General features: G+C 37.9%; 3 protein-coding genes across 4 annotated transcripts in view; 1 reads left to right on the top strand and 2 right to left on the bottom strand.

Moving 5' to 3' along the window:
• mrps6 (mitochondrial ribosomal protein S6) lies at positions 1-2,352 on the bottom strand. The gene is made up of 2 exons (XM_065251067.2): positions 1,857-2,352; positions 1-146 (listed from the first exon to the last, which is right to left on the bottom strand). Exon 1 carries the CDS (start codon positions 2,216-2,218, stop codon positions 1,859-1,861), a length of 360 nt encoding a protein of 119 aa, XP_065107139.1. The 5' UTR covers positions 2,219-2,352; the 3' UTR covers positions 1-146; positions 1,857-1,858.
• Positions 2,353-2,882: 530 nt separating this feature from the next.
• nolc1 (nucleolar and coiled-body phosphoprotein 1) lies at positions 2,883-11,622 on the top strand. Of its 2 annotated transcripts, none has more exons than XM_065251080.1 (14): positions 2,883-3,032; positions 3,590-3,645; positions 3,753-3,910; positions 4,131-4,249; positions 4,596-4,713; positions 4,797-4,921; positions 5,145-5,268; positions 5,364-5,426; positions 6,158-6,223; positions 6,304-6,801; positions 7,012-7,971; positions 9,858-9,949; positions 10,394-10,477; positions 10,735-11,622. In XM_065251080.1, the coding sequence occupies exons 1-14, from the start codon at positions 2,922-2,924 to the stop codon at positions 10,891-10,893; spliced, it is 2,733 nt and encodes a 910-aa protein (XP_065107152.1). In that variant the 5' UTR covers positions 2,883-2,921; the 3' UTR covers positions 10,894-11,622. The 2 variants fall into 2 exon arrangements, with proteins under 2 accessions (XP_065107152.1, XP_065107160.1); XM_065251088.1 differs by having other exon boundaries at positions 10,417-10,477; positions 10,735-10,872.
• Positions 11,623-21,468: 9,846 nt separating this feature from the next.
• Positions 21,469-23,749, bottom strand: part of micu1 (mitochondrial calcium uptake 1) — a 70,521-nt gene continuing 68,240 nt past the window's right edge. The window contains exons 11-12 of the mRNA XM_065251099.1: positions 22,909-22,998; positions 21,469-22,170 (exon numbers count right to left, since the gene is read on the bottom strand). Coding sequence (XP_065107171.1) covers positions 22,007-22,170; positions 22,909-22,998 — 254 coding nt within the window. The 3' untranslated portion in view covers positions 21,469-22,006. The remainder of the gene's footprint in view (positions 22,171-22,908; positions 22,999-23,749) is intronic.

Here is a 23,749-nt window from a genome sequence, read left to right as displayed (position 1 = left end):
GAATTGTTCTGTCAAACTAAATACTCTTCATTACATAAATATCTTAAATACACTTCTCCAGCTATAAAAAGAATGCAGATATTTATTAGTCCATCTGGTTGCAAAAGTGGCTCCATAATCCATGAGATGAGGCAAACTTCACAAGCCTGGCAAAAAAAGAAATATATTTATACACCACAGACAATAACAGCAACAAATCTATTCAACTAATGAGACAGAAACTTCAAGAGCAGAGGCTTTAAAAAGCATTCGGACACTTAACACTCACTGCGCTGTTATTATTTAAACTCAATATTAGGGCTGGGTTTCGATTCAAATTTCAAGAATCGATTCGATTCCGATTCTCAAGATCTTGGATCGATTATCATTGTTCGATTCGATTCAATTCGATCCGATCTGATTCGATCTTCGAGATTTAGATAAGTGTTTTTGAAAAAAGCCCGAAATGGTGCCACATAGGGGTGCATGGCATGACCAAAAATCTATTCCATGAGTCATTTTATCAGTATATTTCATGGTATACATGTTTTTCAGTTTTTTGGATTATAAAAATGTGCAGTTATTTGCCACTCACTATAGCTTTTAACTGCTCACCACAGTTTTAAAATATGGACAATTTAAAGTTAATAATGTTAAAGTGAAAATGCCCAGATGATAACAACAGATTAAGTCTTGATAGACAGAATCTTGTTTTTAATTGAGTTATTAATTTTAAAGACTATTGAAGCTATAGTATGCATTGTATTTTGTATTTATGCATACATTACATTAAAAATAGGCAGTATGTAAAATGAACAGGTATAAATTTATGCACAAACCTACAGACAGGATAAATACCTGTAGGCTATATGAGAGACGGACCTCTTTATAGATATTATGACGGGTGCTATGATGTGATGAAGTCTGTTTTGACGCTCTTTACTTTCTATTACACGTTAACATTTTCGTCTCTTTCTCGTCTTTCTGAACAAAGATGTTTGTACTATAAGCAAATTAGGCGTCAAACTACAGCGCACGTGTCACTGATATAAACGCGAGTTTTGTAATTAGCTTGCTTAAAGTTCAGAAACCTTTACAACTATTAGCATTATTATGTGTAAGAAGAACTCTTTATTTGGCGACCCGTTGCGCGCGCCTCAAGAAACCTCTGCCCGTCAGAGACCGGCTGCATGAGCACAGAGGGAGGGAGGGAGAGAGAGAGAGTTTCACTGGAGACCCGCGGTGGATTCACTGCATGGCGCTTATTATAAAAATTACACAAATAACTCGTTCATTTGTTATGAGTGGATTATTTTACATGTAGATCGCAGCTTTGAGCGTTTCTAGAGTTTTCAAAACAACCGCTTGCTTAACGTTCCTGACGGCTATGTTCGTTTTTTTAATGTCCTTCCACCTCGCGCGCATGCGTAAATTCAATGACGCGGCAAGTTTAAGTTATTAATTATTAAATCGATTCTTTGAGTTACGGATCGATCTTTAGAGATTAACATGAAAATCGATTCAGAATCGGTGAATCGATTTTTTCAACACAGCCCTACTCAATATTATGTCTTACCAAACTCACATGCCTTACATTTTCTTTAAAACACAAAATGAGAATTGTTGGTGTCTGGACTTGATGATGCAAGTTCCCATCAGATTCACACAGATGTAGATTACACTGACATAGTTATATTGCACTAACATCTGACAACTAAGTTAAATAGTGTCCAAATATTGAAAACTAAACCCCTGAAGTATGTTTGCTTAAATTTTAAACAGTTTATCTTTTTATCTGTAATTTACTCGTATTTTTTTACTTCTCTCATATACACATACATTACAATCTAAATAATGTTCTAATCAGGAAGGCTTACATTTATTGAAATGTGGCGTGCTTAGATTTCTCTGGTGCTGGGCCACAGCACTGCGCTTTGGAAATGTCAATGTCTTTCTTCAAAACCGTCGGTCGCAAAACGTCAATGTCCCGTTCAAGCTGCTCTAACAGCCCGCTAACGATATTCGGCGAAGAGTGAAAGTCAATGGTGAAGTATCCACCGTGCGTGTGTCGACCGTCGTGTTTGGAGATCTTGTAGGGCAGTCTACGATCACCCAGACTCTCAAGACCTCTGACTATTGCACCCCGCTCGAACAAAGTCTCCACCGTACGCCGTAGAACAGCCGCAGTCTCCGGCCTCTGCATCGCCTTCAAGATCAAACAGAGTTCATACCGCGGCATCTTTAAAAGCTATACGGGCAGTTTACATCAATTAATTTGAAGAACAAACTCGCATGAAAGTACAAATACAGCAGGTCTGGGCAACGTGCGCTGTCCTGACCTAGACATACAGATGAAAACACATTTGTGTGGTTGATGTGCGCCACCTACAGTATTGGAGTAAAACTAGTTCATACGGTGATACGGTTCAAGATGACAGATTCACTGTTATTTATCGATTTTGAGGCTGATACTTTTGACAAAAATCTATTTTCTCTAAGTAAAATAGATTCTCTAATTCTGAGAGATTGACAACACAATTGAGTTTTCAATTTCAATCCACCATCATGGCAAAAACGGCACATTTTTGCTAGCACCTAGAAATTGGCAATTTTAACTTGTTGTGATAAATTATCTGTGGGGTATTTTGAGTTTAACTTCGCATATGTACTCTGGGGACACCAAATATTTATTTTTCGTCTTAAAAAAGTCTTGTGAAATGTCCCCTTTAGGAGCTTTATTAAGAGGAAAAGTATTATACATCAGTATTACATAACAGGAAAAAAAACAATTTCTTTAATGATATCAAGTAGATTATAAAAAAAATGTAAGAACAAATATGTATGTCAACGTTTTGTGACGCATTTATTGTGCGCCATTCCCTTCAGTGCCTCGTGACACTGAAATAGCCAATCGCGCCGTCCTTTACACGAACGCAGTGAAGATGGCGCAGGACAGTACGGTGCCGAGCGATCTCTACCAGCATGTCTACTCGTTTCTCGTGGAAAATAAGTTCACTAAAGCTGCGAAAGAGTTTTTAAGCCAGGCTAAAGTGGTAAGCGCTTCAGTGGTTTTATAGATCCTCGCGCGCGTGTAGTAATTGTAGTAAATCTGGCTATCGGCGCGTGTACTTCTGCACACGCGTGGGAACTGGCATGCAGTTTGTGTGAACCACGTGTTGACGCAAAGCCGAATGTATCGTGCTTAAAGACATTTAATTCATGTCGGTTGTTGACTGCTATTTAATTTAAATTGGGAACGTGAGAGCTAAATCAGTTATACATTTACTGTTTCGCTTCAATTACAAAATTACGATTTTAATTATTTTTTAAAATATAGACAACACGTTGAGCGCTATGTCAATGTTTCTATTTATTATTTCGAGTACCGTGAATAACACAATACATGATACACAAAACAATCGATGGAAATGGGTGTAAAAAGTACACAAGGAATGATTGAATGAGTATACAAACTAGATTTAGAATTACTGTTAATGTAACGACTCTGAAACCGACAATTGGGGATGTAGTTAAATGTAGATTTATATTTAATTTTACAAAATAAAAGTTACGAGTTTACATACTAATGTGTATTATTTATTCTGATTAGAAACCTCAAGATCAAAATGAGGACAGTCTCCTGGACATCTTCAGCTTTTGGGTCAAGTATGTACAAGTTATGACCTTTTTAATCTATTTGTATTTTGTTCATTTTGGTAGCTTTCAATAATATAAATTGCATTTAATCTTACATAATAATTTCTTGTATAAAGGTCCCCCGAGACCAAAAAGCGCAAAGCGGTCACTAATGGCCCTGCGGCGGTCAATGGTCCATCAGCCAAGAAAGCAAAAAAAGATGCAGAGAGTTCAAGCAGTGATGACTCCAGCAGTGAAGATGAAAAGGCGGCACCTGCTAAAAAAACTGTACAAGGTACAAAACTGAACCAAGTCAAGAATTCATAAGATTGTTTGCATAAAAAACGGACAGTGAATAACTCGAGAGCTACAATGACCTGTGGCAAGTCTTTCTAACTTGAACTAGAAATAACAACTTATAGCAGTCTGTGTATGTAACTGCATTGGCTAAATTGTATGTTCGCCTTCATTCAAACACCAGCATTGACTTTTTATCTTTATTTTGTCATTTACAGTAAAGACTCCTGTGACAAAGCAACCTGTAGCAGTTAAAGCAAAAGCTAAAGCAGAGAGCAGCAGCTCTGAGGACTCGAGTGATTCAGCGGATGAAGCTAAGACGAAAGCTCCAGTAAAGGTAACAGTGAGCATATAAATAACATCCATACATTATGAACAAACCTGATAAAGTCAGTCCCAAGAAGAAAGATTGTTTAAACCCATTTCCAAATAGGCTTTTCAGGATGATACCACTTTTTATTATTGGTAGAAGATCCACCAACACTAATTTTTTGTCGATCCTTTATTCTTGAAGCAGTTGCTATTAGATTGTTCTCTGTCCATTAGAGGAAATTATAATAAAGTGCATTTTAAAATCCTGATACGGTTGATCAAAAATGTTTGTCACTGAAGTTTGCATAACATTAAAATGCAAACAAACACGAGCGTGCATGACATCACCGCCCCATTATTTTGTTATACAGACACCTGCAGCTGTGAAACCTGTCGCTAAGCCTGCGGTGGCAGCCAGGAAAAAAGACACCAGCTCCAGCAGTGAGGAATCCGATTCGGATGAAGAACCTGCCAAGGTTCCTGCTAAAGGTGAGCTGACGCATCACTGCATGATCATGTGAAGTGTAGGATGAAGTCCGTTATGTTACTCAATACATCCATATGGTCCTCAGGAGCTAAACCTGTGACAGGAACCCCTAAACCAGTGGCAACTCCAGTATCTGTGTCCAAGAAGAAGCCCGAGAGCAGCAGCAGTGAGGACAGCTCGAGTGAATCTGAAGATGAAGCCCCAGCTAAGGTATTTTATTATGTATTAACAGTAATAGTGAATCATAAAGATACATTATTTTTATCCTGGTCAGTGTGTGAAAGTGAAGAAATGTTTATCATCATAGCCTGTTTATGCTCTTATGACACGTTAAAAAGATTTAATAAACCACAGGTGTGGTCAAGAAAGCTTAACTTGTATTGACCCATGAATGTAACTTTTTTTTTTACTTTAATTTCTTTCTCGATCACAGAAAGCAGTCAAAGCACCTGTCCCAGTGAAGACCCCTCCTGCCAAACCTGCAGCCCCTGCTGAGTCCAGCAGTGAAGAGTCGTCAGATGAGGATGAGGCTCCACCTGCCAAGAAACCCAAGCCTGGTATTGTCTTTTTTTCCTCTTTTACATTAATCTGTTTTGGAGACCATAGTGGGTTTTGAGAGAGATCAGTCTAACAGGAGAATCTGTGTTTACAGGAAAATTCAGTGCTGTTCCTCCTCCTAAAACACTGACAGCTACTGCTACAGTCAAAACACCCGGTAAGAGTTTGATGTGTCTTTTTGTGTAATGTGCCACAAAATGCTATTTTACTGTGTTTTTACCATGGCTAAATAGTCAATATTGTCATCAAGCAATATCCCAAAAATATAAGTTGCTGTATTTGTGACATATAGCAACTTGATGCATTAAAGAACACGCGTTATGCCAATTTTACAAGATGTAATATTGGTCTCAGGTGTGCCTAGAATGTGTACACAGATCATTTATCATAGCATTCCCAAAATGTCCCTATTTGGGTGGGAGCAAAAAAGCTCTGTTTTGTGTACCTTTAAATGCAAATGAGCTCAAACTGATAGTGATCACTTTGTTAAAATAGATCTGATTCATGTGAATTCAGTCTGAGACAATTTGTGTAATATTAACATCAGTCAGTGGCTGTGGGCGGGGCTGTGTTTGTGTGACATCACATTAACAAAACAGCATGTCTAATGAGACCGCTTTGGTTTAAATGGGATTAATAAAAGAAGATGGGGGTGGTAATTTTTGGGTAGTTGTGTGCCAACACACATTTGTCTAAACAACTTGTAAAAGTGGATTTTGCATATGTGCTCTCTAATGTTAGTATTATTTAGTGCATATGCAGTCACATGTTTACATATTGGCATTGACTTGAATATATCTCATCCAGTTTAATTTTATAGTACGTCTATCTTTTAAAAAGTTTTTATCAGTTTTAACTTTGTGTGACATTTTGTCTCTCTCCCATCAGCCCAAGCAAAGATTGTGACTCCCAAACCTGCAGCAAAGAAGGATTCGTCCAGTTCAGACAGCTCTGGTATAATTTTCTTTTTCTGTTACTTTACTGTCAGTTGTTGTTTTTATTATATTTTTGTCTAATGAATTTCTATCTGTCAGATTCAAGCTCAGAAGAAGAGGCAAAGAAGCCAGCGGCCAAAAACGCAACGGCTAAAGCAGCCCCTGTTAAAAAAGCGCCCACAAAGGTCACCCCTGCTAAGCAAAAGGAATCGTCAAGTTCAGATTCAAGTTCAGAAGATGAAGCAGCAAAGCCAGCTGTAAAAATCACGCCCGTGAAAGCCACACCTGCTAAATCTACACCTGCGAAAGCCACGCCTGCTAAAGTCACCCCAGCTGCAGACTCTTCATCTAGCTCTGAGGACTCCAGTGAGGAAGAAGAGGCAAAGAAACCGGCCGCTAAAGTTGTCCCGGTTAAACCTGCATTGGCCAAAAAACTTCCAGCTAAAGTCACGCCCGCTGCAAAAGAATCTTCATCCAGCTCAGAGGAGTCTGAGGATGAGGAACCAGCCAAAAAACCAACTCCGGCTAAAGTTGTCCCTGCTAAAGCTGCGCCTCCAAAAACCACAGCCGCTAAGAAAGATGAATCCTCCAGTTCAGGTGAGTTTTCATGTCCAAAAAAGAGTGTATTTGTGTATTTGCTATATGCTGTCGTCTGAAGTCACAAGCTTCCTTGAATATGTAAAATTTTAAATTTAATATGGTTTTATTCATGGTGCATTTGTCATTTTTGGAGCTTGACCGTGTTTGTCCCTGTTCACATTTCATTTTTGATAAATGGCACTGATAAGTTAACTTGATCCCCCACAGATTCAGATAGCTCTGAAGATGAAGCACCGGCTAAACCGGCTGTCACTTCTAAACCTTCAGTCGCTCCTAAACCTGCAGCAAAACCTAAAGAAAGCAGCTCAGATTCTGACAGCTCCTCAGATGAAGAACCTAAAAAGAAACCTGCCATCACCACACCAAAGTCTAAACCTGCTGTGACCCCAACTAAACCTGCCTCAGCAGCCAAAGCCACATCTAAACCTGCTGCTAAACCAGCACAGAGCAGTTCTGACAGTTCAGACAGTTCCTCAGATGAAGATGAGAAACCTCAGAAGAAAGCAGTCACCACACCAAAATCTAAACCTGCTGTGACTCCAGCTAAACCCGCGTCTGCGGCCAAAGCCACATCTAAACCGGCTGCAAAACCAGCAGAGAGCAGTTCTGAATCAGAAAGTAGCTCGGAGGATGAAACTCCGGCTGCTAAGAAGACTAAAATGGCCGTGAGCTCTGCTCCTGTAGCCAAGCCACCTGCTCCGGCCAAAAAGCCAGCAGCAGAGTCCAGCAGCAGCGATTCAGACAGTTCGGATGAAGAGGAAGTAAAGACCACTTCGACCCCCAAAGCAGCGAAGACACCGGCTAAGTCCGTCTCGACTCCGGCTAGCGCAAAGAAAGCCGAGAGCAGTAGCTCTGCATCGTCTGATAGCTCAGACTCTGAAACCGAGCCTAAGAAGACTCCTGCCAAGGCTGCAGTCGCCAACGCAAAGGCAGCGGTAAAAACCCCCACCTCTGCTGCAAAGACCCCGGCCAAAAAACCTGCCGAGTCTTCATCTTCTAGCGAAAGCAGTTCTGATGAAGAGGAGCAGCCGGCTAAAACCCCAACTGTGAAAACTCCACCTGCAAAAAAACCACAGTCTGCTACGCCCAAAGCTGAGAGCAGCTCATCAGAGGACTCTTCATCTGAGGAAGAGGAGACTGCTAAGACTCCTGTCACCTCAACAAATGGTAATTTATTTTGCTTGATCTGATGAAAATGTGTTTGGTGCATTTTTAACTATTATATAGTTGCTATATAATTTCTATTATAAAGAATTGGACCTATTAAAGATTTAAATGGATTTAGACGTTGTTTGGTTAAAATTAAGGGTCTTAAGTTTAGATTCTAAAGTGAAAGTAACAGAAGCGGGTCCGTTAGTGCCCCCTGCCAGACATTTGTTATAGTACATATACATGCTGCTTTTTATTTCAAAGGCTACGTTTTGATACTTTATTTGAACAAATTATTATTGCATCATCATTATTATGTAATTTTAAAGGTTAATGCTAACTTAGGTCTAATTTTATCAAAAATATCAAAATACTTCCTTATCAATTAGCAAAATAATGGTTAGGGACAGTCAAAGATTAGTTAAAACATTTCAAAATAATGTGATTTCTGGTTTCCCAATCATTTATTTTATCATTGAGGATTTCTTAAAAAATGTAAAAATCTCGTCTCGTTCTCGTGAACCCAATCTCGTGTCTCGTCTCGTAGATTAAGTGTCTCACCCCTACTGAATATACCATAAAATGCTGTGTAAGTATTCTAAAAATTACGGATGCACCGATACCACTTTTTTGGAATACGAGTACTTGCATTTCAGTACTTGCCGATACCGATACAGAGTACTTAATAAAAAAACATGATTTAAATTTACAGGTAACAGCTTTAGTCATATAATTTATACAAAGGACTAGTTTTCCATTTTGTTGTAAACTCTGCCTCTTTGGACAACACGAGGCATTAACCCCTTTCACGCCGCTCAAACATAGACATTTCTCAGACCGTGGTATCGATTCCAGGTATCGGGGGACTTTTTATGAGTACGAGTACTTTAGAAAATATGGTATCGAGCCCGATACCGGTATCAGTGCGTCCCTACTAAAAATAAAATAATTAGCTTGAATCTGCCTTCCAAATGCTTCATACAAATTTGTTTGTAAAGCCCTGTGTATATAGTCAGCTTTTTTACGCATACACGAGGGTATGCGCTGATTCACGTGCGCTGATGTTTGACAAATTGCAGTACCTACTCCCTTACGCGCATGACTATACTTCGACCTTAAGGTTACGAGTGTAATACAATTTTACAGATAAACATTCTGTCGAGCTAAAGCACTACAAAGCTAGCAGAAAGTTGGGGCTTTTCGTTACTGCAAATTTACTGTCACATTTAAAACTGCCACAATGAGATTGCCACCTCTATTTGATACATTAAAATGCAAGCATTTTTCATAACTTGATTCGAAAGCAAAAATGATAATTTTTTTTTAAAGCTTATCGTTGTGATTGACGTGAAAGAGACAGTTTTGAACACCGATATTTACATTTATGCATTTGGCAGATGTTTTATCCAAAGTGACTACATTATAAGGTATACTTTTATCACTGTGTTCCCTGTGTGCACTGATATTTTGTGTGCTAGTTCAATATTTTGTTGTTAAAAACAATAAAAAAACAGACTGATTTACTTCAGTAGTGTTGATACTTCAGTTAGTTACTCCCTAACACTGGTTGCACTTCTGCTTGCATCTTGTTGTGTTGTGCACCAGGTTAGGATGGTTATATAAAGTAAAATGACACTATGAATATGAATGTGCCAAGTAAGTGTAAAATTGATTCATGTTTCTTTATGGTCCTGGAAAGCATTTAGCTGTTTTAAAGCAGTCGTGGTTTTGGTTTTCCTTTCATAGATTTTTTTGTTAATTTGCTCAGTGTGTAAAAACACAATTAGGAGTCAGTCATGCTGCTCTGCAGCTTCACATACTTCAGTGATGTTGCTGTTTATGAAAAAGGACTGAGCTCACTTTAAGCCAAAGCTATGAATTCTAACCATCTCTTTTTATTACAGGCAAACAGAGCAAAACCGAGGAGAAAAAGACTCCCAAAAATAAGAAAATCACCACGTCGACACCTCAGACTTTTCCTAAAGCCAAAGAAAAGGTAAACGGGCTGTACGTTGTCAACCCAGAGTTCCCAGACATGAATACTTGTAATTGTCAAAGATTTTACTTTTTGCATTATTTTTTTAATATTCAGATATATCAGAGCATTAATATTCAAAAAGTGGGAACGCTGTGTTGTTTGTGGCTCTTGTGTGTAAAGTGCATATTCAAACACAACCAAAACCAAATGCATTGCTGGGTTTATTCATTTACTCAGCAGTTTACAGAGGGATAGACGCTCGATTCATTCACAAACAAACCAGCAGCAATAATTCAACTCATCATAGATTTGTTTTACACAAAACCAACAGTAAATCTAAGTAGTACTATTTAAAAAAAGTTCAACCAAAGGCAGTCAGTTCAGTGAAACTTGTTGTGCCGTTTGCTTATGCACTTCTGTTTAAAAGCATTTTTTGTTTGTTTGTCTGTGTGACTTCTAAAGGCAAGCAATGCTCCTTTCCGTAGAATAAGAGACGAGGAAATTGAAGTGGATCCTCGCCTAGCAAACAACTCTTTTGATGCAAAGGTAAGATGTCAAACATCTTTACACTTGACATTAAGACCTAAATCATAAGGTGGCACACTGCTGTGCGTGCACGTTCTTTCGTTTTAATCCAACCACAAACAAGAATGACGAATTGCAAAGTTTAAAACATTTACTTTTAATGTAGTTTTTGTAAGTTTATCGTTTAAGTTTCTGTTATTTGTAATTATATAAATGAGGTCTTGCAGCAGGCTATAGGTACTGTAAAGACATTGACTTGTGCATCTTTTTACTTTTAGATGGGAGCCAATGGCGACTGGGGCCAGAAAGCCAATGACATTCTTAAATTCACTAAGGGCAAATCTTTCCGCCACGAGAAGACAAAGAAAAAGCGCGGCAGTTATAGAGGAGGTGCCATTTCCACCTCAGTGAACTCCATCAAATTCGATAGCGAATGAGATTTAAACTTTAGGACTCCACCTGACTTTTATCTTTGCAGTATGAGGACCGTTCTGATCCGTCCGCTCTCCTGTCCTGTACATCTGATGATTTATTCAATCTGATCTGTGCTCAGTACAGCTGGACCATCATAGACTTAAAGGCTGAAACTGAGAGTGATTGTCAGATCAACGGTTCAATCTTTCATGCATTAGACACAGCAACCACATGGTGGCGCTAGTTCATTGAGTTTTTCCATTAAAGAAACCCTTTTGATTCGTTTCCTTGTAAAAATATATGGGTATGGCTTTACTGTAAAATGTTTTTTTTTGGTAGTTGGATTTGACAGATTATGTATGGCCGTTCTAATGGGAAAATTGTAATGTTGTACTAGAAGCTATTTTTATGTGAAATCCCTTAGTTGGGAGAATTGAGGATTAATATGTTATGCTGTCTTTGTGATGGTTATATCAAATGTAATTTTTTATTGTTGCGAAATTGCGTTATCTTGAACCTTTTCATCTTATCTCATTTGAAGTCATGTAATGATTGACCCCGCCCACTTGTGTTTGACAGACACTGGAATACCACCCTTGAAATGGCATGCAAATCATTTATCCAAATTTGATTTTAGTTGTTTTGATATTTTATTAATTCACATCTGTGTTAAGCAGGATTGTGTCATTTGTTATTTTTCATATCAGTATTCTAACTGTAATTAAAACCGTGACTGATGGAACTCAACTCATCATCTGCTTTTGGTCAAATCTCATTTTCAAAATGTTAGAAATCTACACCTGCGTATGCGTAAAACATTTAAATCTTCTGTATCTTTTAGATAAACTGTGACACTGCATTTTCAGCATTATATGTAGGCTACTCTGACGGAATATAAATGACTGGTGGGTTGCGCATGACGTCACAATTGGTATGCCCAAACATTCTATTAAATTAAAATGACGTTATTGGATTTCAATGATGAAGTCTCCATTTTTATATCTGAAGTCTCCCTGTGCATTATTACGACGCAAACGTCCTAGCATGTATTATATATTTAAAGTTGTACACAGTATAAATTAATGTAATCGCCGCTTAAAAAGTACACCAGATCAGTGGACAGAACGCAGCGCATGTATGGTGCTCATTCAGAAATCTAAATAAATAATCGTATGCTTTAAATACTGCACATACATGTAATAATTTGGTAGTTTTGGTTTGTACGGTAAAATGCGTAAAAACGTGTTAATGGCATGTTTTGAAACTGTTAAGATAACGTTTTAACCAGGAGTAAACTAACATTTGATGTAGCAATATAAAAACAACCCCAATGTCGCTATGCTTCTATTCTATGGTTTTTTATAAGGCTTCTTGACAACTGACAACGCTGTGTATGCTCTTAACCCTTGTGCATTCTTCAAATTTATTACCTTTCGTAAAAAAAAAACTTCCACTAAATTCAACGGCTATAAAAATGTATCAGATGAATATTTTTTCCACTGATCAAAACTACCAAATCTTCACAAAAATTCCATGATTTTAACTCTTTAATTGCCAAGTTTATAAGTGGTGTCACTGATTTGGGGTAAAAACACGCACAAAATGACAGATTTTCAATATAAAAAGTGATTGTTACCTGGATTTTTTTGACCCTTTTTCACAGTCTTGGGTATGTCAAAGATTGGTAAAAACATTGGCTTTGAAGCATTTTTAGTTTTTGTGTAGATTCAGTTTTTTTTTTTTTTCTCCCTCATTTATTTGTTAGTGGCTGTTTTTGCCCCATTGACTTCCATTATAACCACATTTTTTGATTGCCATTTTGTCATTTTGAGTCATGACACCTTTTTATCATGCATTTTTGAATGTTGGTGTTTTTTCCTTTTGCTAAGAGAGTCAAATTTGTCATTTTTACTGTTGATCACTATGTGGCACTATTAACCCTTTAGTAGCTTTGTGCAAAAACAAAGCTTAATTTCTGTCTTGTACGTTGTGTTTTATGGAGTATAACTCCATAATAAAAGCATATTTGTGTGTGTGTGTGTGTGTGTGTGTGTGTGTGTGTGTGTGTGTCAGGTTTCTGAACTTTTAAGAAATGGAGTTATTATGAACACAAAAACAACTTCAAATAAACTGAACTCAATAACACACACACAGACACGTGCACACACACACACACACACACAATTATATGTTTTTATTATGGAGTTATACTCCATGTAATTTAATGTAAAAGACAGAAATTAAGCTGTTTTTGCACAGGGCTACTAAAGGGTTAATAGGGCCACATGGTGATCAACAGTAAAAATTACAAATTTGACCTCTTAGCAAAAGGAAAAAACACCAACATTCAAAAATGCATGATAAAAAGGTGTCATAGCTCTGCAATAAAAAAATGTGGTTATAATGGAAGTCAATGGGGCAAAAACAGCCACTAACAAAAAATGAGGGAGAAAAATAAAATAAAAACTGATGCTACACAAAAACTAAAAATGCTTTAAAGCCAATGTTTTTACCAATCTTTGGCATGCCCAAGACTGTGAAAAAGGTTTTTAAAAAATCCAGGTTACAATCACTTTTTATATTGAATATCGATAATTTTGTGTTTTCCCCAAATCAGTGACACCACTTACAAACTTGGCAATTTAAGAGTTAAAATCATGGAATTTTTGTGAAGATTTGGTAGTTTTGATCAGTACTGAGGTTGATTAACAGATTTATGTAACAAATTTTGGAAAAAATATTCATCTGACATTTTACGAAAGGGTAGTAAATTTGCCCACGGTATATAGTTGAGTTTTTGAAAGAATTCAAAGCATTTTCTTAAAATATATGTAAATATAAGATTTGTCACCAAAAATCATTAAATTTGCTAAAAGAGAGAGAAAGTTGTGGCCAAATTAAGACTTAAAAAACCTTGCAGTGGATGAAAACATCCCCAACAACACATAAGGGTTAATGTCATTAATCTTTATTTACACCTGTCATTGACAGCAGCAAACACACCTTAACGTTTTCTATAAATCCATTATCCTGTCCGATTAAAACATAAACATTGCAAATAACATCTGAAGTAACAATTAATTTGCATCCTAAAAATTAATCTTGCGTGACTGATACGCTGTAAACCGGGAGAATTTATGCTGCCTTCACGTGCTATAAAAAAGATAGGTGCCATCTGTGAACTGGTATTTACCAGTGTGTAGTGTTCAAGTGCTTTTGTTGTAGTACTGTAGGGAAAATACATTCACGCCTGATCGCTCATACTAGGTGGTTCCTATTGAGTGCTAAATGGCATCTGCTCTTGGTAGGTAACACCAATGGGCAACCTTCTGATTTATCTGATGATGAAGCCAATACGGAGGTGACATTAACTGCAATTCATCGACTGGCGGTTTGAGGCTGGCTCCAAAAGGGAGTCAATTCCCATATATGTTAAAAATGCCCAACTTTACATTAGAAAATAATATGTTTACAGCCTGGTACAAAAAGTGTTTTTGGTCTGTATAGCTAATTTTGCCTTTCATGACAACTGTGAGGTGGGTGAATCTGCTGTGGAATCGCTCTCGCGAGACTGTGATGTCATCTGCCTGTTGGTTTTTGCGGTGCCACATGAAGTCAAGCAAACCTTTTAACTTTGGGAAAACCATCATTGTTGTTTTACACAGTCGTCCAAAGGGCGGGACAAACACTACATTGACCAACCATCATACTCGTACAACTCAGCAATGGTGAAGTTAATATTCATGGGGACTGCATTTCTATATCAAGTAATATTTTTCAAAATTAAAAAAGACAATAACGTAACTTGTGGATATTTTTAAATCACAGCAACAATTAAAGCGCAGTGTTTCCAAAGGACTATCAAGCGCCACATGCTGGTCGTTTTCAAAAGAGCACCAGGTATTATTTTTTACTTGCTTAAAATGCATTGTGGATACAGTTTAATTTATTACTATATTGGTAGGCATTAGAGATAGACCGATATATCGGCCGGCCGATATTTGCGAGTTTTATGTGTATCGGCATCGGCCGATATGTGTCTGCCGAGTTGGCCGATTTTTTCGGCATTATTTACAAACAGAGTGCTGGAAGCCGCAAGCAATTGCAGGTCATGTGACTAAAATCAACCACCCTTTCCATGACAACATCGAAAGCTCGGCCTAACAGCTGATTATAGCTGAACAAAGCGGGTTTTTATTTCTCATCTCTATGGGATGGTTTCCCGGACAGGGATTAGACTAGTCCTAGACCTAGACTAAAATAAGAACTGTCTAAACTAATAATCTCTTTTAACATATCTTGAAATACATCACTGTCCTGTGTTTTGCCTCAAAATGGACACAAGTAGTGTTTTTAGGCTATGTCCACACGAAGCCGGTGCATTCCCTATCTGATCATTTTTTTTCCTCTAAAAAAATTATCCGTAAACACGAAACCACTGAAACCGACTGAAAGCGGTGTAGTATATATGCCGGACCAGTATTGGGCACTGTAATTCTGCCACAGATATACACTATACACGGAGAAGAAGACTTTGAGCATGCGCATAACCAACGTATGGTATTGTCCATTATCGCTTGTTGGTCACCACAATTGCATAGAAGCAATAGATTTTGATGTAATAGAGCTAGTAGGCTTTAGTAGCTTCTGTAGCACGAACACAATCACGTAATCCGCCGTTATTGTTGTTGCTGTTACGTGTGACGCTTCCGACACGTGATGTGATGACGTTTTCGCTTCACAAAATATACGGATTGGCTGTACAGACGAACCCGCAAGGGTGTCGGTTTCAGATTTATCCACTTTAGGACCTGCTTTCAAAAAATAGCAGATTCAGTCTCCCAAAACGCCGGATCCGTGTGGATGAAACACCAATACGATAACAAATTTATATGTATACAGTGATACCCGTGTGGACAGCCACTTAGTAAGGCTTGTTTGTTAAAACTAGTTATATTTCCTAATTAAACTAAGCTCTAGTCCTAGTTTAAGATAATTCCTGTCCGGGAAACCACCCCTATATTTATTTGTAGTAGTAAAGTGCTAGAAATCAATATCCTTTGCTGATAGTTCCTCATCATTGTGGAGAGTGCAGTTCATGGTTCCATAGCACCCTCACCTGCTTTTACTATTTGCAAAATATCTTTTTTTTTTTTTAAGTTCAATAAATGTTCCTTTTTTAAATTGAGACTAACATTTGGCATCATCATTGTGTCATTTTTATGATGTAAATTGAGTCAGCAAAAGCAGTATCGGCTCCAAATATCCGCTCAAGAAAATGGGCAGCCTGTATCGGTCATCAGGTAAGGCTGATGAAACAAAAATCGGTATCGGCACTGAAAAATCCATATCGGTCGATCCCTAGTAGGCATGTAGTCTCCTGCATTTGTGCAGTATAATGTAGCCAAACCAGAGAATGGAGTCCAGATGATTAGGCTACAGCATTCCTAGATATACGTAATTTGTGTAGCTGCAGTGCATAGGCGGGGTTTATGCTAATTGTTAATGAGGGCGCATGCACGCCCTGTTTACAAATGATTGGAATTAATTAACATACATACATTTTACTATAAAATATGACATTTACGAAGTACTTTTGCATTCAGAGGAAAGGTTTCGCAAGGAAGCGTTTTACACGGAAATTAATCGGAAATATATATTAATATTTTATATATTTTTTCCTTGTTCATGATTATTGCGTACGTGTGGTCTAAGTTGTTCTTACGTTTTTGCATACATTTAAAATAAATGTTAGTATGAAAGTTTTTGTTGAATCATGATTTGTAAGTTAAAACGTCCGTACGCATGCTAAGTGAATGAGACCCATTGTTTGGTTACCAAAACGTTCCCCCTAATGTCAGTTTTTGGTTTCCCGAACATTATTTTCCAAGGTTTGTTTTTGGTTAGGCAGAAAATTTTCTTTATGCAAATAGAACATTATTTTTCAAGTTAGTTTAACTTTCCCCTAACTTTAGATTATTTTATGGTTGCAAAAAAATAAAGGTTCCCAAATCGTTATTTATTAGTTCCCAATAAATAATGTTAGGGGAACGTTCTGTGTTTGCCGGGACAAAATTTTCGGTTAGTTCCAATCCTTGATTCTGATTGGTCAATAGGTGTGCTTTATTCAAGATAAAACACGGCTCTGACCGCTTCACCCAACGGTTCTGTTTATCACAGCGTCCTTAGCAACACCTTTAGCAACCACACGTATCAGTTTGTTGTTTTTATTTGAGCTTTCATGCATATTACACATTGGAACACATTTTTGTTCATGGTCAGGGACTATTTTTTCTAGTGGAAGGAATGCTTTTTATTGATTTAACTTCATTAAAGTTGCACTAGTTTTTTTTTTTTACTTTAATATTGTGTGGTAACTGTTTTATAAAAGCAATAAGGTACTTGAGGCAAGTGCTGTATCGTGTATAATAAGTAACGGCTGAAGGGCGTTGTTAGGCACGACGCGAAGCGGAGTTCACGATACAGCACAGCCTCCCGTACCTTATTGCTGCTTACCTAATTGAGCAGGAAATTTCACTTTCAAAATGTTTGCAAAAACGTAAAAAACAACTTAAGACCACACATGCGCAATAATCATAAACAGAAAGAATATGTGTTATTTATTTTATATATTTTTTCCTTGTTCATGATTAGCGGGAAATTTCACTTACTTTGAACATTTCACCTGCAATCCTATATTAAAGCATTCGTTCAATGTTGCAAAATATTTTAATGATAAAGATTTTTCAAAAATGATTATCAATTCAACATTCTAATTTAATATTCCTGTTAATATTTGAACCTGTCGCTAGTTAATATGAAATATTTATTAATTTGTTTTAAAAAAGTAGCTAATTTTTACACTTTGATGGTTAAGTTCAAACAGTCAGCTTTGTTGACCTTGATATGTATAACAATCTGCCAAAGTAGCAGCTGCACTTTCAGTGCTGTAAATGTTATTAATGAGTTGTCTATGAAGACCTCAGGCAGTCGGGTGACTTGAGAAGATTAGTTTTAAAGTGTCATAATGAAATGGCCTCATGGGTGTGCTACATTAAAACAGAAATGGCAATGCAACATTTGGCTCATAGTTATTCAGCAGGAGGTAAGTGCTAATTCACTTGAGAAAATGTAATGCTGCCTTCTCTTAAACTCTTATCATACTTCAGCAATGAGAAATTAAATAATAAAATGCTTAAAATACCCCGCATTTAAAGTGTCTGTGTGTTTGTTTGCAGTGCATGACATGAATCGTGCTCCTGTATAGCTCGGTGATATGGCCTTGTGTTAGCAGTGATAAGGTCAAACCAGTTTTAAACCCATGCTGTTAAAATGTAATGCACGGTTGCTGTTTTTATTTATTAAATTAAAGAACAGCATGCTAAACTGATCTGTAGTGTACTGCATTACTGCCTCACTTGAACATTTGTCCATATGGCTCAAAGCTGTACATTGTTTTAATGCTAAAATATTTCTTTCACACTAGATTTGTTTTGATATAACCACTGATAAAATGTTTTTGGGACATGTTTTTGTCCTCCTAGGAGTTTTCCCACAGGGTTTTTCTCCTAGGGGTTTTTTCATCCACGGGAGAGTTAGCCGACATTGGCTTAACTTAGCACTTTACTGTATACATTACATTATTACTAGGCTTGCTTGTACAGTTTATTCTTAGCCGCTGTTGTCTTCTTATATTATCTATAGATTATTCTGTGTTTTCCCTACATCTATTCATGTAAAGCTGCTTTGAAACAATTAACAATTGTGAAAAGCGCTATATAAATAAAATTGAATTGAATTGAATGTTAGCAGCACTGTTCAACAATGAGAAATACTCTATAAATGGGCTTGTCCTAAAGAGTACTCACTTCTCTAATGAAATTATATCCTAATGATGCTTTTATGAATTGACATTAATACACTTGAAACGCTTAGAAACTCAATGAATGTATTCATTAAGCTGTTTGGTAAGTGTGCTCTCATTAGGATTCTAGAGGTCAAACCTTCTTAAGTGAAATGCTCCTCCAAAATCAGAATGGACGAGGCGCAGGATTATTTTGGGTACGTTCTGCCTTTCTGATCAAAAACATGTAGGGAGCATTGCACTACAGACTGTCCAAACATGTCAGTTACATAAATCTAAAAAAAAAAAGATCTTTGAATACCAAAACAGCGCTCATGTGGCATCTAAAGTTCAATCACTCAGGAGAGATGAGTGTATAAAATTCAGATGCAAAACCCTTTAAGGGGGCGTGCACACCAAAGCTTCTAAATGCGACTAAACCGCCACGCAGACGGCCACTGTAAGGGGTTGTGCACACCAAAACTTTTAAACATAGCTAAAACGCCTGGAGGACGCCGAATGCCAGCTTTCTTCAGCCGAGCGCTTTGGTAGCTCTGATACTTCAGCTGTGAACCGGTTGGTTGCTGTGCTAATGATTGTCCCTTCCTTCATTGTGATTGGATGGCCGTGTGAGAACTGACATTGACGAGCGGAGCTTTTCATCCAAAGTCGAATAACTTTCAACTCTCGTCGCTCAGAGATGAGTCGGAAAAACCGCCGAGCACCTGTTTTCAGCGTGGAAAAAACGCTATAATTGAAAAACGCTGAGCTTACATTGGAAACGATTGGTAACATGCGCCGGCCGCAGACCTAAAAGCTTTGGTGTGCACAACCCCTTAGGGAGCTTTTAAACCCCTTTCAACTTTTAAACACGGCTGAAAACGCCTGTTTTTTCAGAGGAGCGCCAATTTTTTTTAGCTGTGATACTTGAGCTTTGAGCCGGTTGGTTGTTGTGATACTTGTCCCGCCCCTCCTCCACTGTGATTGAACGGGCGTGTGAGAACTGACATTGACGAGCGGAGCTTTTCACCCAAAGCTGAATCTCTTTCAACTCTCGTCGCTCCGAGATGAGCGCTGAAAAAACCCTGAGCGCCTGCTTTCAGTGCGAAAAAACGTTAGCTGCTGGCTTATTTGAAAAACAATGAGCTTCCATTGGAAACAATTGAAAACATGTGCCGGCAGCGGGTGCAAAAGTTTTGGTGTGTACACCCCCTAAGCGCTTGCCAACTTTTCAGCTGAGCACTTTGGTTGCCATAATATTCCTGCTTTGTTTATCAGTCATTGAATAATGCATTGGTTGGTTGTGGTAAAATTTGTCCCACCCCTCCTCCACTGTGATTGGACGGCCAAGTGAGAAGTGACATTCAGCTGAGTTTATTGAAAAGCGTGACACTTTTTGGAAACAATTGAAAACATTGTAAACACCTTGGTGTGCATGCCCTCTTACGGCTATGAGCGTTAATGCGTGCTAATCATTTATTAATCTTTAACACTTAAAATCAGTCAGTCAGACCACTAGCACTGCACCGGTGCTTGATCCGCGGGCACGAGGTTTGTTTTTAGTAATGCGAGAACTGATTGGCGTGTGACAAAGTGAAGAGAAAATGAAGAGTTTGGTTCTTAAACGACGTTTGTCAAATTTTTGTCAAAACATGTTTTATTATATTATCATGTTTTATTGAGCTTTATTTTGCTATTTAGAAGGCTTAAATCAAAACTAACCAAATGCAGTTTGATTGATATTTATTGGAATGCACAATCAAAAAATGAAATTACGTGAAAAAAAACCTTTGTTATCTCATTTTGGAACCAAACTCTTCATATGGATCTCTCGCAGAACAGTAGAGGTGTTCGACTTCATGCAGCACCTCCGTCAGGCAAATAAAATCGAAGTAGTGCAAGAGCGAGTCGAAATTAGACTTCTCCATATGATTTCTCGAATGGCTCTTGTGGTACTTTGACATCATACGCCTGAAATGCCTTATCTTCACAAATGTCACTTTTGTCCTTTCACTGGTATTTAAAGGGACACTACACTTTTTTTTGAAAATATGCTAATTTTCCAGCTCCCCTTGAGTTAAACATTTGATTTTAACCGTTTTGGTATCCTTTCAGCCGATCTCCAGGTCTGGCGCTACGACTTTTAGCATAGCTTAGCATAATTCATTGAATCTGATTAGACCATTAGAATCATGCTAAATAATAACCAAAGAGTTTCAATATTTTTCCTATTTAAAACTTGACTCTTCTGTAGTTACATCGTGTACTAAGACAGACGGAAAATTAAAAGTTGTGATTTTCTGAACAGATATGGCTAGGAACTATACTCTCATTCTGGCGTAATAATCAAGGACTTTGCTGCCGTAACATGCCATAACAGGCGCAATGATATTACGCAGTGCACGAAAATAGTCCCCTGCCATTGAAAGTTACTAAGGGGACTTTTTTGGCTGCTGCATAATATCATTGCACCTCCTTAAGAAACTTAAATGTCTTTAGCTGCAAACCCCTCTAAGTACACACAAGCGTGACAAAAACGTCCACTTTAAAAAAATCCACTTCTTCGGACAAGACATATCAAACAGTTGCAAAATCATTGAAGATGCAACTAGAAACAGCATAAATGATTCAAGTCAAAGTCCACACATTAGGTGGCGCTGTGATCCAAGTAACTGCCACATACAGTTTGTATTCAGGTCCAAGTTCTGACAGTGGACACAAGTTTGAATAATGAACACATACTTACACCACAGACTTCAGTAGCATAAAAATCTTTTATTAATATTATACTTTCAGCATCACTTATAAAGTCACTCATTAGTCAGAATCAGATTATTAATGCATTTTAAAGTACAATGAAAACTGCTTGTTAGAAGTTGTTAATAAACTATTGTAAAATAAACTTTTTTTTTACAAGGGAACTTGAGTGTTTCTTAAATACAAGCTGAGTAATATATGAGACTTAACATTCACCAACACCCTCGAGGATGAGAACTCATAACGCTGTCAATTCAGCACTGGCTACCGTGCATGCATTTGATTTTGATTTTGTGACCTCTTGCCAATACGATGGCACATGCCACAGTTTAGTGTATGCATTTTAAACTCCAGAGCTGGTTAACAATAATAAATAAATACCAGTTAACCAGGCTTGCTTTATAGTTTGCGGTGGGTATCTTAGACATGGCACACAAGTCCCAGATGCATTAGTTGTAGCATCTTAATGAGTTCATTCCTTAATGATTAATGAAACTCCATACGGAGCGGAATAGCAGAGCACGGCTCGCTGAGTGTTACTGCTGTTTCGGCATGGCAAAGTCCCAGGCGGTGTCCTGGGCGCACTTCAACATGGCGCGCACCAGCCGGGTAAAACCCATGTCCTTGGGCTTCTCCAAGCCTCGCATTAGCCTCTGTTTCATGATGGCAATGAATTCCTTGTTACTCAGCTCCCCATTACCTGAAAGACAAAAAAATTATGTAGGGAAAGTGAAAAACATGACGGTTATTTATCACCAGCAATGCAAAGCAATCGAGCACATCTGCAGAGAAATACACAGCAGAATTCAAAGCAGGGATGACTTCTGAAAACTGCTTATTTAAATTCTCTGATACCATGAATTGTGTTTAAAGCTTTCCTATAGATTAACTGGAAAAGCGTAGTGCTGATAACAATGCCAGAGAATGATGGGCTTCATTCCTGAGGAATGTAAATACTCATAAAATTTTAAATTTGAATGCACTGCAAGTCATTTTGGATAGGTGGGTCTGGCAAATGGATCAATAAAATATAATGTCATACAGTGGGTCGGCAGAACAAAATGTAATTGGAAGATTAAAGACGTCTGTGACATCAATTCATTTTTACAATTTAGCGCATTATGCTTGCAAAAAGGCACAGATATATCCACAACACTTCCATAAATATCTTTTCTTCCTGTTAACAGATGAAGAACTGTAGGCAATTGCCATTTCAGATATTTAAAGGATATTTTGGTGTATGATTTTTTTGTAATATTCCAAAAAGGTAGAAACAGTGTTGTATACTGTTAAATGACATCAATACTGTTACACATAAATAACATTTTGATTTAATAATGCCTTGGTGATCAGCTATAGTGTGCTACACACTAATAATTATATAAGTTTGGTGCCACACATTAAAATATTAAGCACACTATGATCTCCCTTAACTCACCGTCACAGTCGAAGAGCGCAAACACCACGTCACACACATGGTCCGACAGCTCTACTTTGGCCACGGTGCGTGCTACCTGCTTCATGGTGGCTAAAGATACAGAATGAAAGAATGATTAAGCCTTTAAAGATAAATGAAGGATCAAGTTCCTGTCCTTCTGCTGGACTAGATCAATACAGGACATTCACTTTCTGCTCAGGACATTTCACCAGATAAGGAAAGAAAAAGATGGATAGAGAGAGGAACGCTAGAGAAGACCGTCAGTGCATGTCACAGACATCAGCCGGCTTCCATCTAGATCAGAAGACAGCAGAAGTAAGAAAGTGTTGTCTTTTATCTTTATAGGATCAGGTGAAGATCAGAGACACTGGATGGTGGATGTTATGGGGTGCAGGGGGACCACTGCGGTACTTTAAATTTATTGAAGTGGTGTTTGCAAAAGCAAACTTTAATATTACCGCATAACTTTATTGTTGGGAATTGAACAAACCCATAGCAGAAGTATGAGACACACCACAGCTGTGGAGGAGAATGCAGCGAATTTCAATGTGCATTGCAGAGACTTACTGCAACGGCTTGCAAAACGAATGCATTTTGATGTAGGTGTCCACTGACCAATGCATGGACTTTTGTGTGTTTCTTGCTTGATGACAAACTGACGCAACCGTTTCAACATCTTTAAAAGCATCTTGCTCTCTATGCCCTGGCAAGCACCATGGCATGAATAGCAATGCAATAAAAGCACTCAAGTTTTGCACAGGCAAGCACCACTTACAGTTTCAACAGACAATGGTCAAATCTGGCCATCTCTGCACATTTATAGCAAATGTAAATGTGTGAT

This window comes from Paramisgurnus dabryanus, chromosome 20 (assembly GCF_030506205.2).
Source record: "Paramisgurnus dabryanus chromosome 20, PD_genome_1.1, whole genome shotgun sequence".
NCBI classification, from domain to species: Eukaryota; Metazoa; Chordata; class Actinopteri; order Cypriniformes; family Cobitidae; genus Paramisgurnus; species Paramisgurnus dabryanus.
Note: the sequence above shows the minus strand (reverse complement) of the source record. Positions and strands in the feature narration are given on the sequence as shown.